We start from the raw sequence: 19,289 nt of genomic DNA, 5'->3' as shown, positions 1-19,289 counted from the left end.
GTTAATTACGGCAGGTGTTTAAAGGCCAGGTATGTAGGAACTTGTACGTTACCCTGAGCCTGGCATACAATAGAGGGGGAAAATTCCCCCCAGTTAGCATGTACACGCATGAATCGCATGGAAAACAGTGCACTGAAGCACAACAGTGAATTATGTTGAGAATCATGTTGAAGTCACACGGTACCTCACCTCAATAGGGCTTATGAGGGCAGCTGTCTGGTTTCCATACCCAACCCCACAGCGGACTGTCAGGAAACAGCCATGACTAAGCACGTTCCGGGCACCCTCTGCCGGTTTCACAGCAGCAAGCAACCACGGCTTGGGAAAGAAATATAATAAAATAGAAGCAAAATCCGGGGCAGAAAAGCCATCTTAGCTGCAAGCAAGAGTAAAAAGAGATACCAAAATTACTTTCAAAAATTAAAAAGAAATAAATATTTGCAAAAGCTTCTTATGTTGAAATTACAAAAAGAAAACTAATTATTGGGTAGCGTCCCTTGCTCAAAGATATTTGTTACAGGTTGCAAATTCCTGGCCCTACGTTTCTACTGTAGCTTCTTTATAGTTGCTTGTCTACCTGCATTTTGCACAGACTTTAAGGTAAGAATTTAGATTTCAGTATTCTGTTCTTTTTCAAGAGAACAAGTCAAATAGACTAATCTTAAAGATCTTAGCAAAGAAACTGAAGTCAGTGATTATTCTTTTTTTTTTTTTTTAAAATAAGCAGATATTTTCCTACCAGCTACTTCAGCTGTTTTTCATTATGGTTTTCTATCAAACTCAGAAAGACACCCTACTCTCATAAACACAGGACTCAGCAGTTCTTGTTTTCTTGTTTTTTCCCTTTAACATAGCTTTTACAAACATGACGGCTTGCAATGATCATTTCTCCTTAGTGTACAAGATACCTCTTGACTGTTCACAGGTTACACATGAACCTCCATGGTCTGTAACCCAAACTCTTGCACATTTGAAACTACCAAAACCTGAAGGAAAACAAAACGCCAAAGTACAACAGTGTTAACCCTCAACAGCAGCCAGCTAATTAGGGACCAATTCTACTTTCTAACTGAGTGAAAACACACACAAACCCCAGTAACATCACTTAATATCCCTCACAAATCCTTCAATTTCACAATTCTTCAAAACCACAGTAATCTCCCTTTGGTCACTGCTCACACTTCTAAAACCGTATTTAATCAGTACTAAAACACTACAGAAAGAATATCAAATCCAAGTTTGTTGCATCACTAACAAAATCAGCAAGTGCTTAGAAAATGTTTAGAATACGCAACATTCTGCATCTTTGTGAGAGAAGCTTCTATACCGTTTAATTGTCACAAGATCAGGATCTATTCAAAGAAAAACCCCACGACACTCTGTCACGTGACAGCTTGCTACTGCCTATGGATTCGATTATGAAGTATTCATAATTTTAGAGTGCAGAATAAAATATTACATCGTTAAGCATGGGTAAGGTGATTGAGCTTCAAAGAGCTCTCCTGTTCCTGCACACAACTCACTCCTCAGTCCTGCTAGAACAGACTTCCCAGTTTCTGTACTATTCTGCTGTTGCTTGGCTGCTCATTTTTGCATCTTCCTCTCACTCCATTATGTTGTTATACACTCAGATGGAAATATATGCAGAAAACATCATTTTTGAGAGAAAAAAGTTAATAAACTACTAATAAATTTTTTCAAGGAGCACACTGCACATAGAACCAATGTACAGGGATACAGGATACAAAGAATAAAGGATAAAATGTAAAAGAATAAAAAGAAACATTCAAATTTCTTATACTGTAGTCTGTACAGCCAGAACATACCAGTTTGTTTATAGAAATACTGTGATCCAAGAAAGATTTAATCACCACTTGAAAACAACAAATTTAATGGCACTTGCGTAGAGTATAAGACCTTCACCACAGCAATTACTTCTGTGAGCACGGGACATGCAACTCCTCTCACCACTATTGTATTCAACTAGCTCTATTTTACGCAGGAGAGAATTAAATAGTGAAAGAGCACTAGTGTTTTGTTTTTAAAGAAGAGATAGAAAAAGGTGCATGTGGAAGGGAGTGTTTGCCTCAGGCCAAAGCCAAGACCTAGCAATACCCACTATCTGTCTACTTCATGAGTAATAGTAGGGTTTAGAGCTTTGCTTGGTATTTCAAGTGTTTGGAACAAATATGTCAGAACTGGCTACATTTCATGAAAGGGATAGCCAGCTGCTGGCCTTGTAATTCATAGAAGGTCCCTGAGCCCCAGTACAGACCATAGTTAACTACAGGTGGCAGCTGGATGAGTTGCTCTCTCATCTTCCTATATGCAGGGGCTTTCTGCAAAGAGGGGGTTCAAAAACTGGATAAGGTGTCCTGGCAAGGCAGGCTCACTCTTTTCACGTGCTCTTCTCACGGCACATACCCTGAGGAGCTTCTCTTCACAGAAGTTGCAAATATCTTCTGGGGATACATTGGACCTTCCCTCTTAAGAAGGTCATAAATTGGCTGCAGTGGCTGGTTGAACACCATTGCTTTATGCAGGTGGGGAAAATATAAAGGAATAGCAACAGTATATGCAAACTATTCCTTCAAAACCCATCAAAACTTCACTATCAGCCTGAAGACAGTGGAAACCATGCAGTAATAATCAGCTTTGAAATGCTCACTGCAAAGAGCTTTTGCCGAAGAAAATAAATGAGAGTGAAAATACAAACTGGGGAAGTATTTTGTCACTCCAGTAGAGATTTTGTGCCAAAAGAACACACACCTAATTTCCTATTTCAGAGTCTTTAGAAATGGAGAACATGGGTGTCAGCAATATTCAAAATGCCACCGAAGGAGACGTAATAACATCTTGGTTAGGAACAGTGATGATGATGGGATGTAGCACTTTTGTGCCAGCTGTTACCAAGCATGGTCAAGACCACGCGAGGAATGGGAAAGCAAATGCGAGTGAATGGTATATTTGAGGTACCCACCTACTGCTAGTATTTCAGAAGGTCAGAACCCTGAAAAGTTTCAGAATTTAACTGCTGGCCTTGTCCTAGAAAGTGAGACCTAGAAGTAGGAATCACACATCTGTAGTATCTTCAAATACAATTCCGTTTCAGAACAATCCATACAAGCACCTACAGTGCTTTAATCATCTCTCATCTTTCTTGCTTGTAGCAGGGTTCCTTTCAAGTAGAGCACCTGGTTCACAAATCTGACTTGCCAGCAATGATTAACTCAGAGAACATACTAGTTAACTTTAAATACTTCTCCTATTTATAAATATTAACTATGTGACAAAGTTCAGTGTAAAAAGACTATTCTGCTCCCTGCTGTAGTACTACTGTTATTGTGGCTCAGGCAGAAACGAAAACCTTGTCTCCAGCTGAGTGGGAACCTTCTGTTTGTATGGCTCTAGACTAGCCCACCCTCAAGGTGTCCACCTGTGCACCTGTAAGGCACAGCAGCTCGCCTGGACCTGTCTGCACTCCCTGCGTTACCTCATTGCCTGAGGTCAAAAGTTGCGGCAGGTGGTTTTTCCAGCCATATGCCAGAGTAATTAAGGCATTGCCTGTCAGGGTCCACCAGAGCACCATTTTCTATAGTATAAGGCTGGGAACTTTATACTCTCACATAACAAAATTGATCACCAACAAGACCCCTCCCTGGCAGTGTTCAAGGCCAGGCTGGATGAGGCTTTGAGCAACCGGATCTAGAGGAAAGGTGTCCCTGCCTGTAGCAGTGGGGTTGGAACTAGATGATCTTTAAGGTCCCTTCCAACCCAAACCATTCTATGATTCTATAACACTGAACCTTTTCTATGTGTGCTGCAATATTTTGTTTCATTTTACTTAAAAAAATAAGATCCTAACCACCAAATGGTGTAAAAATCTGGTGTAACCAACCTGATGTTTCATAGCAGGCTAAATTTAGAACCCTAACTTAATATTTATATTTTTTAAATATTCACCTGATTTTTGGAGATGATTTGCACTTAAATCTATACATGAACACACCCATGTCTAACTCTGACTCCTCTGACACAGCAAGAGGGAAGACAAAACAAAGATGTGTCAGCTGCAGGAATGCCATCAGTGTAACATGCACAGCAAGAGGAAGAGTTTCTACTGTACTTTGTGTTTCCTTTCATATGGTGTAGACTGTAAATACTGTGGCTAAGCTTTCCAGAAGCTTCTATAAAATGGATATATACACATACATCAACAGTTCAACAATAAATTTTAATGTATTGTGTATTTTGCAGTATGTAGCTCAAGTTAATGCTAGACAATTACTGTAAGACAAGATGTATAATTTCAAAGCTGTATTGTAAGATGCTTAACAGGTCCCAGCTTTGAAAAAATTTAATGAGACAAAAGAACAACAGTGAAATTTCTTGGGAAGGACCCTCTAAGAAAATGTAATTTTCAAACAGATGGCTTTCAAAAAAAAAGCCAATCAGATGGTAAAACAAACCACAAATTAAAACCTTTCTAGTTCTCTAGCAGACTTTCTTTGGGTCTTATTTTTTTACCCATAAAATGCTAGAAATGTTCAGAAAATTGCTTTCACATATCTGTTCCTTTTGGATTTATGTTTGCTTGCTTTTCTGCATCAAGATGAGAGACACTTAGAACAAATTAATTCTCAAAGTTGGAAAAAGTGAAATTCTTCATCATTTTCAGACCATTTGTTGGTTAGATTTCTTCACTGTGAATAAGGAAGACTAAAATATCTGGTGACAAGGTAAGGAATGGAGAAGGGAAATGCAAGACCTTGGCATTCACTACAGTGGGCAAGTGTTGTATGGAACAGCTCCTGAGGTCACCCTAACTTGCGCGTGACTTTTCAAGTTGCGTATCACAGGCAGCACAAACTGCTAGGTGGTGTGAAAAATGCCATTTCAGTTATGTTCTTGAACGTGCTGGAACCAGACTATCATGACAAAAATATGGAATTTTGGATAAAAGTTTTATTTCTTTTTTTACATGTCATCCATTCTTATTTCTATTCTAGGTAATACAGAAATGTAAGAACTTTTTGTTGGAAAAGGAAATTTATTGAGAAGAGTTAGGCAGTGCATTCTGAATTGAAATAAGAAAACTTCATCAACCTTGTGCATTTATTTTTCTCTAAATCATTTGAAGGAAAAAAATGCTATTTAAATAAAACACAACCTTTCAAAAAGCAGTAAGCAGATAGAGAAAAGAAAGGTAGAGGACATAATGGATTCCAAACAAAGAACAGTGACCATGTATTACAGTGCTGCTATATGTGCTGCAGTGAAAAGATCTATTTAGAAAGTACAATCACTTTGGGAAAGCCAGAAGACCAATGAGTTTAACTAGCTTTAAATTGTTTGCTTTCTTTCACTCCATGAATTTCCTAGCACAGGACTAGTCAAGTATAGCTCTTGCAGTTTTTTTCAGACATTTTGTACAATCTATTCCACCATACTCTCAGAATCTCAAAACAATCTTTATTAGGGTTGCCTGCTGATAAATACTTACATGGGGGAACTGGATTTGAAAGAAAAAGATTATCCCCTAGAAGGCTTTGGGCTTAAAAGCAGTAGAAAAATCAATGAAACTAGAACCAGATAATCTTCTACCACCTGTTTTTCTAAAGGCCACTGAAGAAGAAACTAAGACACACACAAGACAAAGCATTTGAAATTCTGGATCAAATAAAGCCAGCAGCAATGTCCCACTGGTAAATAAATGAGGCTGTATATCACATAATGGTTTAGCACTAAGACTGAAGCAGCATTATTTTAAAGTCTCTAGAAATAACATGAAAGGTAAAGCAATAATTCTCATCGAGAAAACTGTATTTTCTACAGATCGGAGAAAGCAAACAATACTGTCGCCAGGACTTTGCAAGCCAGGATACCATTGTGAAATGCACCCTTTTAACTACTGAGATACTTCAAAGTAATCAGTAATTTTCTCTGTACTAAGTAGACATTCCTCAACAGCGATGTTTCAGATTGGTGGTTTACACAATTCAGTAATCTCCTTTTTTGATTTCTCTGACCGTTTTGCCCCAAACAACATCACTCCCAACTTCTCACTAGCTACCTGTGTCTGTATTACAGTGATGTAATACATATGATGTATTACATATTAGAAAAAATACCTATGCATTAATCAGAATATCCTCTCATCAGCATTCAAGGTGGAACACCGAACAAGGTCTGTACTTGGACTGGGAGATAACACAAACAAAAAAATCTTGGATTTTACATCGCCACCTCAGTTCAGCATATTCCTTGCAAGTGAGATAGTTCTTTATCATGCTTTTACCTGGGTTCTGCAGTATCTAGCCAAATAGGTATATTAACATTTGTATCAAGTTATTTCTCCAAGAACTTTGTAATCTTACAAATATTTACACCTTGCTGGGTTTTGTGGGGTTTTTTTTAGTTTTGTTGGGGTTGTTATGTTTGTTTTTCATTAAGGTACGAGCAAAATGCTCAGACCTACTTAAAATCTTTGGATGCTTGCTCGTTAGTTAGTGAATATTTAACCAGATTTATTAAATCTAAAAAAATAAAGATTTATTCATGCTTTATAACTGAGGTTTTGCCTGATTTCAAATTAGGATAACAAGCTATTGCCTTTGAAACAACATTAGCTATCCACTGGTTTACACACAGATCCAATCTGTACAGCATTTTTGGTGTCTGCTAGAATTTGTCATTTCATGCCACCTTCCTGTTTTCCATAGTGGTTCTGATCAGGCAATGAGGATTGCAGGTGTAAAGCATGGATAAAGTGTACACACAGAAACTGCAGACAGTATGCACACAAAACTTAAAGACTTCATGTCAATCTTTCATATAACTAACATTTATCCTAATCACTTAAAGGTTTTGAATGGGTGCCTCAGTCATTTTATCAATTCGTAGAACTACAGCCCATCAAGTTCATATTTTTAATATGGTAAATTTTTTAATCAATATGAAATTTTAGAAGATGTCATTATTTTGCTTTTAATAAATAACACAATCCCAAATTAATCAGTAAGCATTTCAATTTGTTTTCGGTATTTTACTTTTAATCACAGATAGCTTGAACAATAAGGTTCTCAATAGTGAATTACCTATATTGGTAGTCATACTGTACAAGAAATCCATGAGTTTCAAGAGAAAGACTTATGATTGTCCTAGATTTAAATAACTGAATTATGCATCTGAATTACGTGATTCAAAGGTATTTCTAATTTGTGGTAAGAGAAATTCTGTGATGGCACCACTTGACAAAATAATGCATTGCAAGCATGTGACAATAAATGAAAAATAAACTGGACAGACTAGTATCACTTTCAGTAAACACTTTTAAAGCTGAGTGTCCATTTAATATTTATGTATTTACACTACTGAAATGACAAAGATTTTCTTGAAGAAAATCACTGAACCGAAAACTACATTTCAAATTCTACAGATAAAAATGTATTGATTTTGTCCACACTTTTGTCTAAAGTTTGAAATATATGCTCCCTTTCAGAGGGAAAAACTTAAGGCATACTTAAAACTGCATTTCGCTGCATTGCTGAATGAGATCTGATCACCTCAGAAACAGCATAAAGTAATTTTTTCCTTCAATCAACTAAAGTGACAATGATAGAGCTTCCCTTGACTAGATGAAGGCAGATGAATTTCTAGAAAGAACTTTAAACACTAAGATTATTTCTACTTTACTCCTGCTGTTACCAAGAAAAAGTTACATTCCTTATTTTCCCAGAAGTAATTATAATATGATCTCTCCTTTAGTGCAGAGCTGACATTCAGACCCAAAGTCCCTCCATCTATGGCCTATGTGAATCCTACCAATCTACATCTAAGTTAACAATTGTATATCCACCTAACACTCTTCACCTACTAAGGTTTTTTTTGCACTGGCTTGCACACAATTATAACACTCCAACACAATTATAATGCTCCAGTATACAAATCAATATGGCTGACAAAGTTTACCCTAGTTTTAGAAACACATCAAGTCATCTACCTTAAAGAATCTCACCATTTTTCTGCATTTCAACAGAAAGCTTGATACATGCTAATGTGAACACATATCTGTTATAACAGATATGCATACAGAAAATCATTCAAGAGGAAAATTGCAGCATTAAAGCATGAAATGAGGAAGGAAAAAATGTTCAACTAACCTATCTACAGGTTAAAATACTCTCTGACCAGATTTTTTTTTTGTAAAGTACAAAACAGTCCCTTGTCTGAGGGCATTAGTATGATTTCATCTGATAGGAAGAGAAAATTTAAAATCAGCCTCAGTGAGTACAGAGTAAGATTGGTAAACTAGTGACACCAGTAATATCACTGTTACTACACAAGTGCTGAAATGTGCGTTTTATACTTCTTGAAAAGAGAAAACATATTCATCTTCAACTGCACAACGTATCTTAACAACCTCTTGATTTTTAAGAGTGCACAGATCACTAGTCCTTCCCCTCTAATCTTTGGTAGTGGAGCATCTAACAGATACTAAGAGTAGGATACTCAATGAGACTACCCTTTTTCATCAAGTTTGTGCAGTAGAGAAAGGAATACAAGAATTATGGCAAATACAATTTTACAGCTTACCAATGTCAACAAAAACCCTATTAACACACTTTCATACCATCCCAACACTGACAAGAATCACTTTTCAGATCCTATACACCTTTGCTGGAAGTTATTACTCTTAAAGAGATGTTGTGAATTTTCTTTTTAGTACCTCTACTTGACTTTTCTTGACTATGAAATATCATGTACATACATTAATAAAATTCAAAATGCTTACTGAGTACCCAAAGAACTTGTACAGACTACAGGGAGTGAATAACATCACTAAGATGACCCTTCAACGAGAAACATAAGACTAGTTACAATTAAGAGAGTCTTGCAATATGATAATTCTCTTTGCCACTGCGAAGTTTCTGCTGATATTCTGACAAATATATTAGAGCAACATGGCGGAAAGATGCTTTTGCCATTCTTGTTCAAATAAACAGCTTCAAATTAAAAAAGAATATCCTGCCTTTATGACTTTTAAATCAATCTCTCATCTACACAAGTAGATGGCTTCACAGTACATGCTTACTTGTGAAAGCTCAGTACTTGAAAGGAAAATGTGACTAACGTAAAATTCAAAGAATCAGCAACAGCTGTGAACAGGGAAAGAAAGATCCTTTCATTACCTGAATTAACAGTAACAAAAAATTGTCCTAGTTACTCTTGATGAGTCCTGATACTCTGAATAAGTTTTAAAAATGTATCTGTTCAGCTCCCATTATCAAGAGACAAAAAAGTCACCCTTATTATTCTGTTATTTTTAAACACATTACTGAAAATACAAAGAATGAAATCTGGGATCCATTTTTACTAGTTTCAAATCAAATGACCCAAAGATTTGAGTTAGGGAAACATGAAAAAGGAAAATGAGTACTTTTAAGTGTTGACTGGCACAACATATCCTTGCATGTGTTCAAAACTGCTGATCCTGGATTTTGAAAGAATTCTGCAATAATTTGCTTATTTTATAAATACCTTCTATAGACAGTTTATTTGATAATTTTCCAACTGTGCTTAAGTAATGCCTGTGCATGCCACAGTACAGGCTTGATTACAGTATTCCCATCTTGCTTTATTCAGGCTAAGAGTACCTTAACTTCCTAAATAAAGCCATTTAAATCACTGAAATGGCTTGGAAAACGGTACAGTATTCCACTGAAGCAAAGGAATCTAACAGAATCTATTTCTCTTGAGTTTGTAATAACAACGTGAAGCACTACATATAAAAATTAAAGTTTATCAGTATTTCACAGAAAAAGGCTTCAGCAAAGAAATCATGTCCTTACAGCAAATGAAGGCTATGTTTCATCTTTGTAATCTTTATGGGCGTAGCATCCTGCTCAAATACAGTACAGTGAAAGATCAGAATCACACGCTGTTTAAAAAGGTAGTAAGTACATCAAACTACTTACTAATGCATAAGGTTTTCAAGCAAATGGGCATGCCTAAATATATTGTGTTGCCTGCAAAGTTACCTGAAATATTTTTCAGTATGTACGTTACTTATGTATATAGTAGATCAGCTTCTTCAGTTGCTAGGATTGACACCTTTCATCACTAGAACAAACTTCAAACAGGCATAAGACACAACTGCTGCCCAAATACCTGGCCCCCCATCTCCTTTCTGTCCCATTCTCACTTTCCCTTGCATCAGCAAAAATCACATGTCACTGCCCTGAACCACATGAAAGAACTGGTCTGGACCTCAGGACAGCTCCTTTCAGTGCACCTGTTGGCTTACGATGGCTTAATCTGCAGCGAGAAAGGAAAGTCTTCACTCAAACTCTGAAAGATTTAAAAATTCCTACTGGCAAGATAAAGAAACCACACTGTTTTGGTAATATTAAGTCCCTTATGAGTTTCTGAATACGGCTGTTCTGGTAATATTTGTCTGCATGCTGTATTAATAAAATAAGAAATGGAACAGTTCTAGCTGTAAACATGATACAACTGAAGACAGGACAACAAACTTTTATTCTACAAAAAAATAAAGTAGTTGTTAGAAATTGATGGTATAACACATATGTACAGTAGCCAATTTATTAATGCTTGAAAGATATTAACAAAGATGAAAAATCATTAAATAATGCATTGTTTTATACCACTACCATCCAAATTGTTCAACATCTCTCACCTGGTAATTTACCTAAACCATCACAGTATGAGCAATTTAGCATACTGCCAGTCCCAGTTTAGAAAAACAGATTAACTTTCAGTTTTAAACAGGCATTTAACAAAATGTTTGAAAAGTAAAGCTACTGCCAATATGTGTTTGATTCTGAGTATTTATGTGGTGTTTTTCAAACTGCACATATTAATATGAAATAAACAAAATCCCTTAAGTTCGTAAAGTACCCTTATAGCTACTCTGTGCGTTTGGACTTTCACACAACCATATCCGCCTGACCAGAATACTACTAGTAGGTGGTGCAGCAGCATCAGTCATGTTCTTTGAGCCAGAGTCTGCCCATGAAGGTACTTTTACTTTAAACATTGTTCATCTCAACTCCCGAGACACATTCTGGTAATAAACACATCAGCAAGGTCTATTACAAAAGCAATAGTTATTTAATGCATACCTCACTACATCCTAATGACTACTACTAGCACAGTAGATAAAGAACCATTCATTCAAGTCCACTCTTTCAAAGGGCTACCTTCACTAAGCTGACAGTTGTTTACTATCCAGAATAAAAGTCCCTGTAATTGAAAAACTGAACCATGACACAGCATGAAAAAATACCCCATCTCCCAGAGGAAGAGGGCAACACCCACATGCATAACTTGCTTCTACGTTCAAAGGCATGCTTATGCTTTACACTCACGTGACATTCTCATACTTTCATCCCTTTGCGGGAAGCAGAAGGGGAATTAAAACTTGCGTGTTAACACTTTAATGTTAAAGATCAAAATTCGAATCTGAACTAAAAATGTTTCTTCTACCAAAGGGGCATTCATGTAACAGAATCTACCCTTGGATCCTATTATACAAGAGAAAAACAACTTTCTCAAAACTGGGTGAAAGGATGCTTTCAGACACAGAATTTTAACAAAAGTTACGTTGAAAGAAGTTGGTGAAATGCACTTGAGTGGAACAAACTGAAAATCTGACATTAACCTATAGCCAAATCTTTCACCACCAATTTAAAGGATACACAAGCAGCAAAGTAGGTGAAGCAGGAGAGAATAGAGCTACTAATTTACCTAAGCAGCCAGTTCATCTCAACAATTTGACATGAGGTCCTACTTCAATATTAAGCCATCAAAACACAAAGCCCCCCTTACTTCTCTTAAGAACACGTAGGGTTTTTTAGACCAACAACAGCTTTTTACTTTTCGTGCAAGTTTCTTGACTTTGAATCACTATAAACAAATAACCACAAAGTACTTGAACACTGCTGCTATCTACCCAGAATACCAAATATATTACAAAATAAGACAATGCAAATATTTGCTTAAGTTTTGGCTTCATGCATATCTGCATTTTAAAGAGTAAGCTAAAATCCTACGGTATATTATTACAGTATATCATGTTCCACCTTCTAGAAGTAGTAAGGACATTGTAACAATGAGCATGAGAAGGCAAATATAAGCTTGACAGTATTGCAGTGAAATAAGTTTTGTTATCTTACTACCTGAAGAAGGTGAAAACAAAATTTTTACAACCTAGTCTCATTTCAATTTTATTGACCTGTCTACAATATTCTGTGAGTGCGTGCACATACATAGGCACGCACAGAAAAAGCGGTATCTACAAACAGTTTACACAAATATTTACATACATATGTTATTTACATAAACTAATATGACTGCATGATTTTTGATGTAAAAACCATATGCTTCTTCCACATATAGCTGTTGCATTGGTCTTACAAAAGTAATATAAACCTTTTGCAACAACTCGCTAAGCACATATCATAGCTGATTCCAAGTTTTTAGAGCTTGCAGGTTTTTAAAAAAATACAATACCTAGAACACTGTTATCAAACAAATATGCTTTATTGGCATCTAAAAACAAAATGCACCCAACATTAAAATGTACTTTTTCATTTTTTAAACCCACTGCAGTACGAGGAACAAATCACAAACACTTACTTTAGAGAAAACAGAGACTATAGTGTAGATTTTACAAAATCACTTTTAATCTCTGTGTTATGCTCCTTAAATAACATGGGCCATTTCTTTTTCTGCCGAATTGTAGGAACATAAAATATCACAGCTTTGTCTATCCTTTAAAATTCTGCAGCAGCCTAAAAACACGGACAAGATACACCAGCACCTGTTTTCAAGTATAACAATTTCGATAGCCAACCTAAGGGTAGTATCTAAAAAATTCCATTTTCTTCCATAGGAAGTCTTTGTTTGACAAGCTGTTATTTTATCTTTGTGAAATTAAAAGCAAGTAGGGGAAAGTTTATGCTTTACCAGAGAAATAAAAAAAAAGGTTTACCTACCATGTCCAAATTAAGAACAGTGTTCTATACAAGTCAGTTGTACAGTTATTTAAGTGAAAGATGAACATGAACATCAGATTAACTTAATTCTGGCAGACAAAAAGTGAACTGCTATGGTCCAGTCAGCCATTTATCTATTACAGAGAGATGACAACTTTACAAAAGGTATCTTTTACCTACTGAGTGATGATTATGTCCCCTCAGTTTCTGTGCTTTCTACCACTGGTTCACTTTCTATATCAGCTTCTGTGTCACTCTTCTCTTTGTTTATCTCGACGGAAGATGTCAGTTTTTCATAAAGTTCTGGATCGTCCTGTGCCTGTGCAGTTGGTGGCTGACTTTCTGTCTCTGTATTTTCACCGTTTACCTGGGGCATATTATCGGCTTTGCGTTGGGAAGTGGCCCCATCAAAATATTCAAAAACACGTGGATGTGGAGGGGGGATCCAGTTGTTTGACATTCTGTCTCTTCCAAACCTGTTCCCATTAATTTCTCTGCAAAAATTAAAATCTCTGTCATCCCTATCCCTCTGTCTTTCCCAGGGTCTTCTGCGGTCATCAAAATCTCTGTGAGCATCTTGTTCAAATCCTCTATTCCAATTGGGACCACTTCTACTATCAAACCTATAGTTTACATGCCGAAACCTCTCTCTGTCTTCATGGAAGCCTTTAGGGCCACCATAAATAGGGAAGGCATGGTGCTCTCTTTCATCATAATCTCCTCTCTGTCCCCAGTGCTTGTCTGAATTGAAACCAAAATGCTCTCTTCGACCAAGGTTATCTACACCTGGTCTTCCAAAATTTTCCCTCATGTCTACATGTGGTCTTGCAAAGTGTTCTCTTCCATCTGCTGGAGGCCTTCCTATACCCTCTCTTGGATCAACTGGTGGTCGTCCAACAGAATCTCTGACATCCACTGGAGATGGTCTGTTAAGATTATCTCGGTTTTCCACTGGAGGAAAGCGATAATCTCTGTCTCCTTCCTGCTGAATGTTATCGCCTCCAAGTGGTAGTCTTTTCTCTGGATTAGAAACGCTATCGACATTTTGTCTTCCTGGTGTTCCAAAAGGTCTTTCTGTTTGATTAAAAATATCTCCTGGAGGAAAAGGACCTCGAGGTGGTGGGTGAAGAGATGGATCAAGGATTGCTGGAGGAGGAATACTACGCTGCGGTGGCATTCCTGGCTGCATTAACGGAAACCTTGGTCCAGGTGAATGGGGCATTAGGCCTGGACGGATATCTATGAGAGGCATTCCCGGCATCCTTTGACTACTAATATTTAAATGAGGCATGTTTTGAATGCCAGCTGGGTGCTGCATTGCCAAAAGTCCAGAACTACTGGAAATATTTGGTGGTGGCACTCCCATGAGTCCAGAACTACTTGAAACATTGGGTGGTGGCATTATGAGAAGCCCAGAGTTGCCCGAGACACTCGGTGGCTGTACTCCTGCCAGAACTCCTGAGCTGCTTGAGACATTGGGTGGCTGCATTCCTGTCAGAAGGCCAGGGCTGCTTGAGACACTGGGTGGATGCACTCCAGCTAGAAGCCCTGAGCTACTTGAGACATTTGGTGGTTGCACTCCAGCCATAAGTCCAGAGCTACTTGAGACGCTGGTTGGCTGAACTCCACCAGCAAGCGAAGAGCTACTGGAGACAGTAGGTAGCTGCACTCCTCCTGCAAGACCAGAACTGCTTGAAACAGTTGGTGGTTGCACTCCTCCTACAAGTCCAGAGCTGCTTGAAACACTGGGTGGCTGTACTCCTCCTGCAAGTCCAGAGCTACTTGAGACACTGGGTGGCTGCCCTTCTCCAGTAAGCCCAGAACTGCTTGAGACACTGGGTGGCTGCACTCCTCCAACAAGTCCGGAGCTACTTGAGACATCACTTTGCACTAAAATGCAGCAACAAGAAGAACAGTTAACAGAAAATGTCAGTGTAACACATAGCATTCAAAACAAAATGTAGTTTAATCCATATTCAGTTAATGCATCCAGTGATGATACTGCTGACTAGGTCTGTCTCAGTTTCTATAATGAACATATAGCATTTTAATCACGTTGGTGATAAACAGACATTATGCCACAGAACTGAATGTCTCTACATGGTAAAGAATGTACAGCAGCTTAAAATGGACAAACCCCACAGACAACACCCAGTTTATGCAAGGGAAATATTAAAATCTTCAATGTAATTCTATAAATGTTATACCATCCTATCCTCTCCTGCTCCTTTCCATTGCCACTTGCGTAGAGTAAGATTGCACTTTTCTAACCAGCTCTCAGTCTCAGCTTTACTTCTCGAGTCTATGAAGAAAACATCCCTGGGCATAAGTTGCTAAAAAATCAATGATCAGATGACGACAAAGATGGTTCCCAACACTCCTCCAATTTAAATTAAAATGATACCCAGCCTAACACTTCCTACTCTTTAGTTATTAGTGCAACGGACTACGATCTGTAAAAAACCCTCCAATGTACGATGTTTCCTGTATGCAATTGTATCAGGCAATAAAGACATTTCTTACCAGATCTATTGTTTTCACTGGAAGAAATCTGAAGGTCTGTAAGATGTGATCCCTTTTCATCTGATTCTGGTTTGTTCATTGGCAGAGGATTAAAAACGCTTCCAGCAGATAATGTTGGAGTAGCTAGATTGCTAGTAACTGTGCCAACTGGTAGAACAAGGCTAGTAAAAGGAACATCCTTCATTGTCTCTTGTGCAATTGGTAATGGAGGCTGTACTAAAGCTGTAGGGAAATAACAGAAGTATATCACAGTAATCATACATTCAAGCCTTCAAGATTAGTTTGGCAGAGGTCAGGCTGATAAATCAAAATAAGTGAAATTAATTAACCTGTTACACTTTTTGATAATAATTTCTTATCCTCAATCAGCACTGTAATATTTAATTTTTTTGTAGAGACCATTAACTGCAGGCAACCTAAGCAATCAGTACTCTTTAACAGATATTTTTAAATGTTAAATGAATACAGTTAAAAGGCTAAACAAAAATAAATTATTATAAATTATTCAGTGAGTAACACCAAATAGCTCAAGTAACAGATACATCTGTTACAGACAGGTTCAAATATTGAACTATGCATCCAAATAATAAATAAGCAATTTGCCATAATTTTTTTTTTCAGTAACTCCACGATAAATATCAATTTTCAGTCAACTTGAAAAGCTCTGTAAATGTTTTCCTCAATACTGTTTAGATGGTTTAAGCACGTAACTTCTGTCTTGCTATCTTCCACTACACAGGATTAACTTGCTTTTGACCAAATAACAAGTAGTATATCAAACAATTAAGCTTTTCACAACACACAAACAACTATTAGAAGATTCAAACTTACGTGTTGGAACAACTGGTGGGACAACAGGTGGTGGGACAACAGGTGGTGGGACCACAGGCGGCACTGGAGGAGGCATATAACCTATATGGAAAAAAAAAAAAGGCAAATTATTACAAGGGAAGAAAATAAAGTTTTGCAGTAAAATCTTGCCTACATTACTCATCCTGAAAAGATGCATCACTGAAGACTAGCAAATAACAAATGTATGGGAAGAGGCAACAGTGGTTATCGTTTTCAAAAACAACCTCATCTTTACTGTAAATGAACTGCATGTGCATCTTTAAAAGGGATTTCTGCCAGCAATATCCAAAGAAGAAAATGAGAGTTTCAAAATTTTCCAGGGAAAGGAGATTAATCTTAAGGATTTTTAAATTTTTATTTTTATCAAAGTTCAAAAAAAATTCTGCTGTAATTCCTATTCTTGACAGAATACACTGGTAAAAATATTAAGTTAGACATAACAAATTTCATACTAGATTAAAATTCAAGATTCAAAAGGTCAGCTGGCTCAAACAGTAACCAGTAGCTGATGGAAAACTATATAAAGCATGAGGTACATAGAAGCACGCAAACTGAGTACATTCATTACATACTCAACTTCATTTTTACTAACATACCTGGAGGTGGCTGTGAAGGGTTGAAACTCGCTCGCAAGAAGGGTGGAGGAGGAATTGCGCTATAACCAGGAGGAGGGACAGACATTGTGACAGGAAACGCAGGTGGAACCAAGCTAACAGCAGGCACAGCTGGAGCTACTGGAATCTTTTTTCATGGAAAGAAAAAACAAGTAACTTCAATACTTAACAGTATTCAATGACATCAAAAGAGGGATAAACTGATTTGACTGCAATTCATGTTAAGCCTTAAATGTACCAAAGGCTTTGTACATATTCTGAACATCTGAAGAATTGGACTGCATTCTTAAATGGTACCTACACTGCAGGTATACAAAGACACTGGAAGAATCCTATCCTATCTTTCCTTTACTCTAAAAAGAACAGAAAAATACATATTTAAACATGATACTTATTCAAGAATAAAAATTTACCTATAGGAGAGAGGCGAATGCAGAAAGAGCAAGAGAAAAGGAAGGAAAATTTAGATAATGTGGCAATTTGAGAGCACTTAGAAAACAGTGATTTTATTCTCATCAGAAAAATTTACGTATTTTAGAACAGTACTGAAAAGTTGAGCTTAGTGTACGTAATTACAAGGCTAACAACCCTGATGAAATCCTGAAAATTACTTAGTATTTCTCAAACTTCTGTTTGAGCTACGCATTTTGAAACAGTGCAGCATAATTACAAGTAATTATCAGCAGAATAAAAGCAATATATATCTATGTTTAAATAGATACTGATCACAGCGTATATTTACACTTGAAATAAGACTGAAGACAATTTTTGTGAAAAGAAAAAAGCTCAAAATCTGAGGCAAGTAAATGCAAATATGTTAACTTTCATAGTAATTTTATGTCAGCTCAAGTATTGGAAGTGTCTATACAGATTAGGAAAGATGAAACCATAATAATATGAATACAAAAAATTTTGTATTAAGTAACTACTTCTCATTTTACAATTTCATATGGTCACTATAAAAAGGGTTTAAAGACTTTGACAAAAAGCATTTGCATTTATACTTGATAAATACGTGTAGCGTAGTACATTCAAGAAAAATTACACTGTATTCTTCTAGCCTTCCACAATACCTTGTTACTGACTGGATGTTAATAAAAATTGTGTTTCAGAAGGAAAAAAATACACTAGAGAATCAAAGACTCTCATGAATTACTGCATATAGACTGCAACAGCACACTACTTGAATAATCAGATCTTTTAAAGATGAGAATGCTGCCTAAAATTATTGAGAAAATAATTAAACTTATATTCAAAGTTGATATGGGGAAAAGCACAAAGGTACAGAAGAAACAAGCACAACTGAAAAAAAATATTACTGCATTGCTTAGTTTACAGAAAAACTTTGCCCTGTAAGCAAAATATTTCCTGCAAGCTCTTTTTAATTTCTCCTTAAAAAACTAACATGCCAGGTTGTTTTTTGGGTTTTTTTTGTTTGTTTGTTTTTTGTTTGTTTGTTTGTTTTTGTTTTTTGTTTTTTACAATTGCTCTGTCTTCAACATTTAAGCCTTCACTTGAGATTGTACACAAGTTTGGGATATGTTGTGCATGAAACTAAAGATTTTGCTCAACCACAGCAACTGATTCTACTTTAAGATGTTTCAGAGAGAAACACACATGGACACAGAACTTAGGTCTTTTTGATTTAAGTACTGTAACTCAGCACTGAAGTTTATCTGTATTGAATAAAAAGTTTGCCCTCTTGTTCTGTGGGGTTTTTGCAAATTTAGACCAATACAAACCTGCAGCATAGTGACTGGTTGCGTGTAAGCTTCTGTCTGCGTTGTAATAACTGTACTCTTATCAACTGCAGCACTCTGTGTAGTTTGAGTATTTTCTTTAGCAGCTTCTGAGCTTCTGGCAGTTTCCCATTCTTTAAAAAAAAAAAAAAAAGTATATTTTTAATATAAAAAGATAATTAATGTGTTATTTTTGTTTAAATACTAAAAGTCCTCTTCCTCCTTAAACAATAAATTTTAATCTGGTATCTATACAGATTCATTACAAATAACCCTCAAACTTATTATGAAAAGAAGCAAGTGGAATTATTTATTATTATAGATTTTATTATTTGAATATATTTTATTATTATATATTTTTCTGTAATTTGTATTCAACTTTTACTCAAACCAAGACTGCATTTTGATCAGAAAAATTGTTGTCGCTATTATAAAACAGTCTTAATCTACTCTTCACTTCAGTATAGTCCAGTCATTTGGTGCTAAGTCCATTTCAAGAAAACACAGTACTCGTGAATCTCTTACAAACCTAACAAACCTCT

The 19,289-nt window shown here is 36.5% G+C and overlaps 1 protein-coding gene across 6 annotated transcripts in view; it reads right to left on the bottom strand.

Moving 5' to 3' along the window:
- SCAF8 (SR-related CTD associated factor 8) overlaps positions 1–19,289 on the bottom strand; it is a 104,735-nt gene that overhangs the window by 28,442 nt on the left and 57,004 nt on the right. For 4 of the 6 annotated variants that reach the window (XM_068405974.1, XM_068405998.1, XM_068406006.1 and 1 more), the window contains 5 exons: positions 18,751–18,881; positions 16,991–17,135; positions 16,374–16,454; positions 15,543–15,764; positions 12,546–14,909 (listed from right to left, as the gene is read on the bottom strand). In XM_068405974.1, the coding sequence (XP_068262075.1) occupies positions 13,210–14,909; positions 15,543–15,764; positions 16,374–16,454; positions 16,991–17,135; positions 18,751–18,881 (2,279 nt within the window). In that variant the 3' untranslated portion in view covers positions 12,546–13,209. Of the gene's footprint in view, positions 1–189; positions 377–12,545; positions 14,910–15,542; positions 15,765–16,373; positions 16,455–16,990; positions 17,136–18,750; positions 18,882–19,289 lie in introns of those variants that run through there. The other 2 variants (XR_011048617.1, XM_068405984.1) reach the window with 2 other exon arrangements.

The sequence above is a fragment of the Nyctibius grandis genome, chromosome 1, assembly GCF_013368605.1.
Source record: "Nyctibius grandis isolate bNycGra1 chromosome 1, bNycGra1.pri, whole genome shotgun sequence".
NCBI lineage: Eukaryota > Metazoa > Chordata > Aves > Nyctibiiformes > Nyctibiidae > Nyctibius > Nyctibius grandis.
This window is presented reverse-complemented; position numbering and strand designations above follow the sequence as displayed.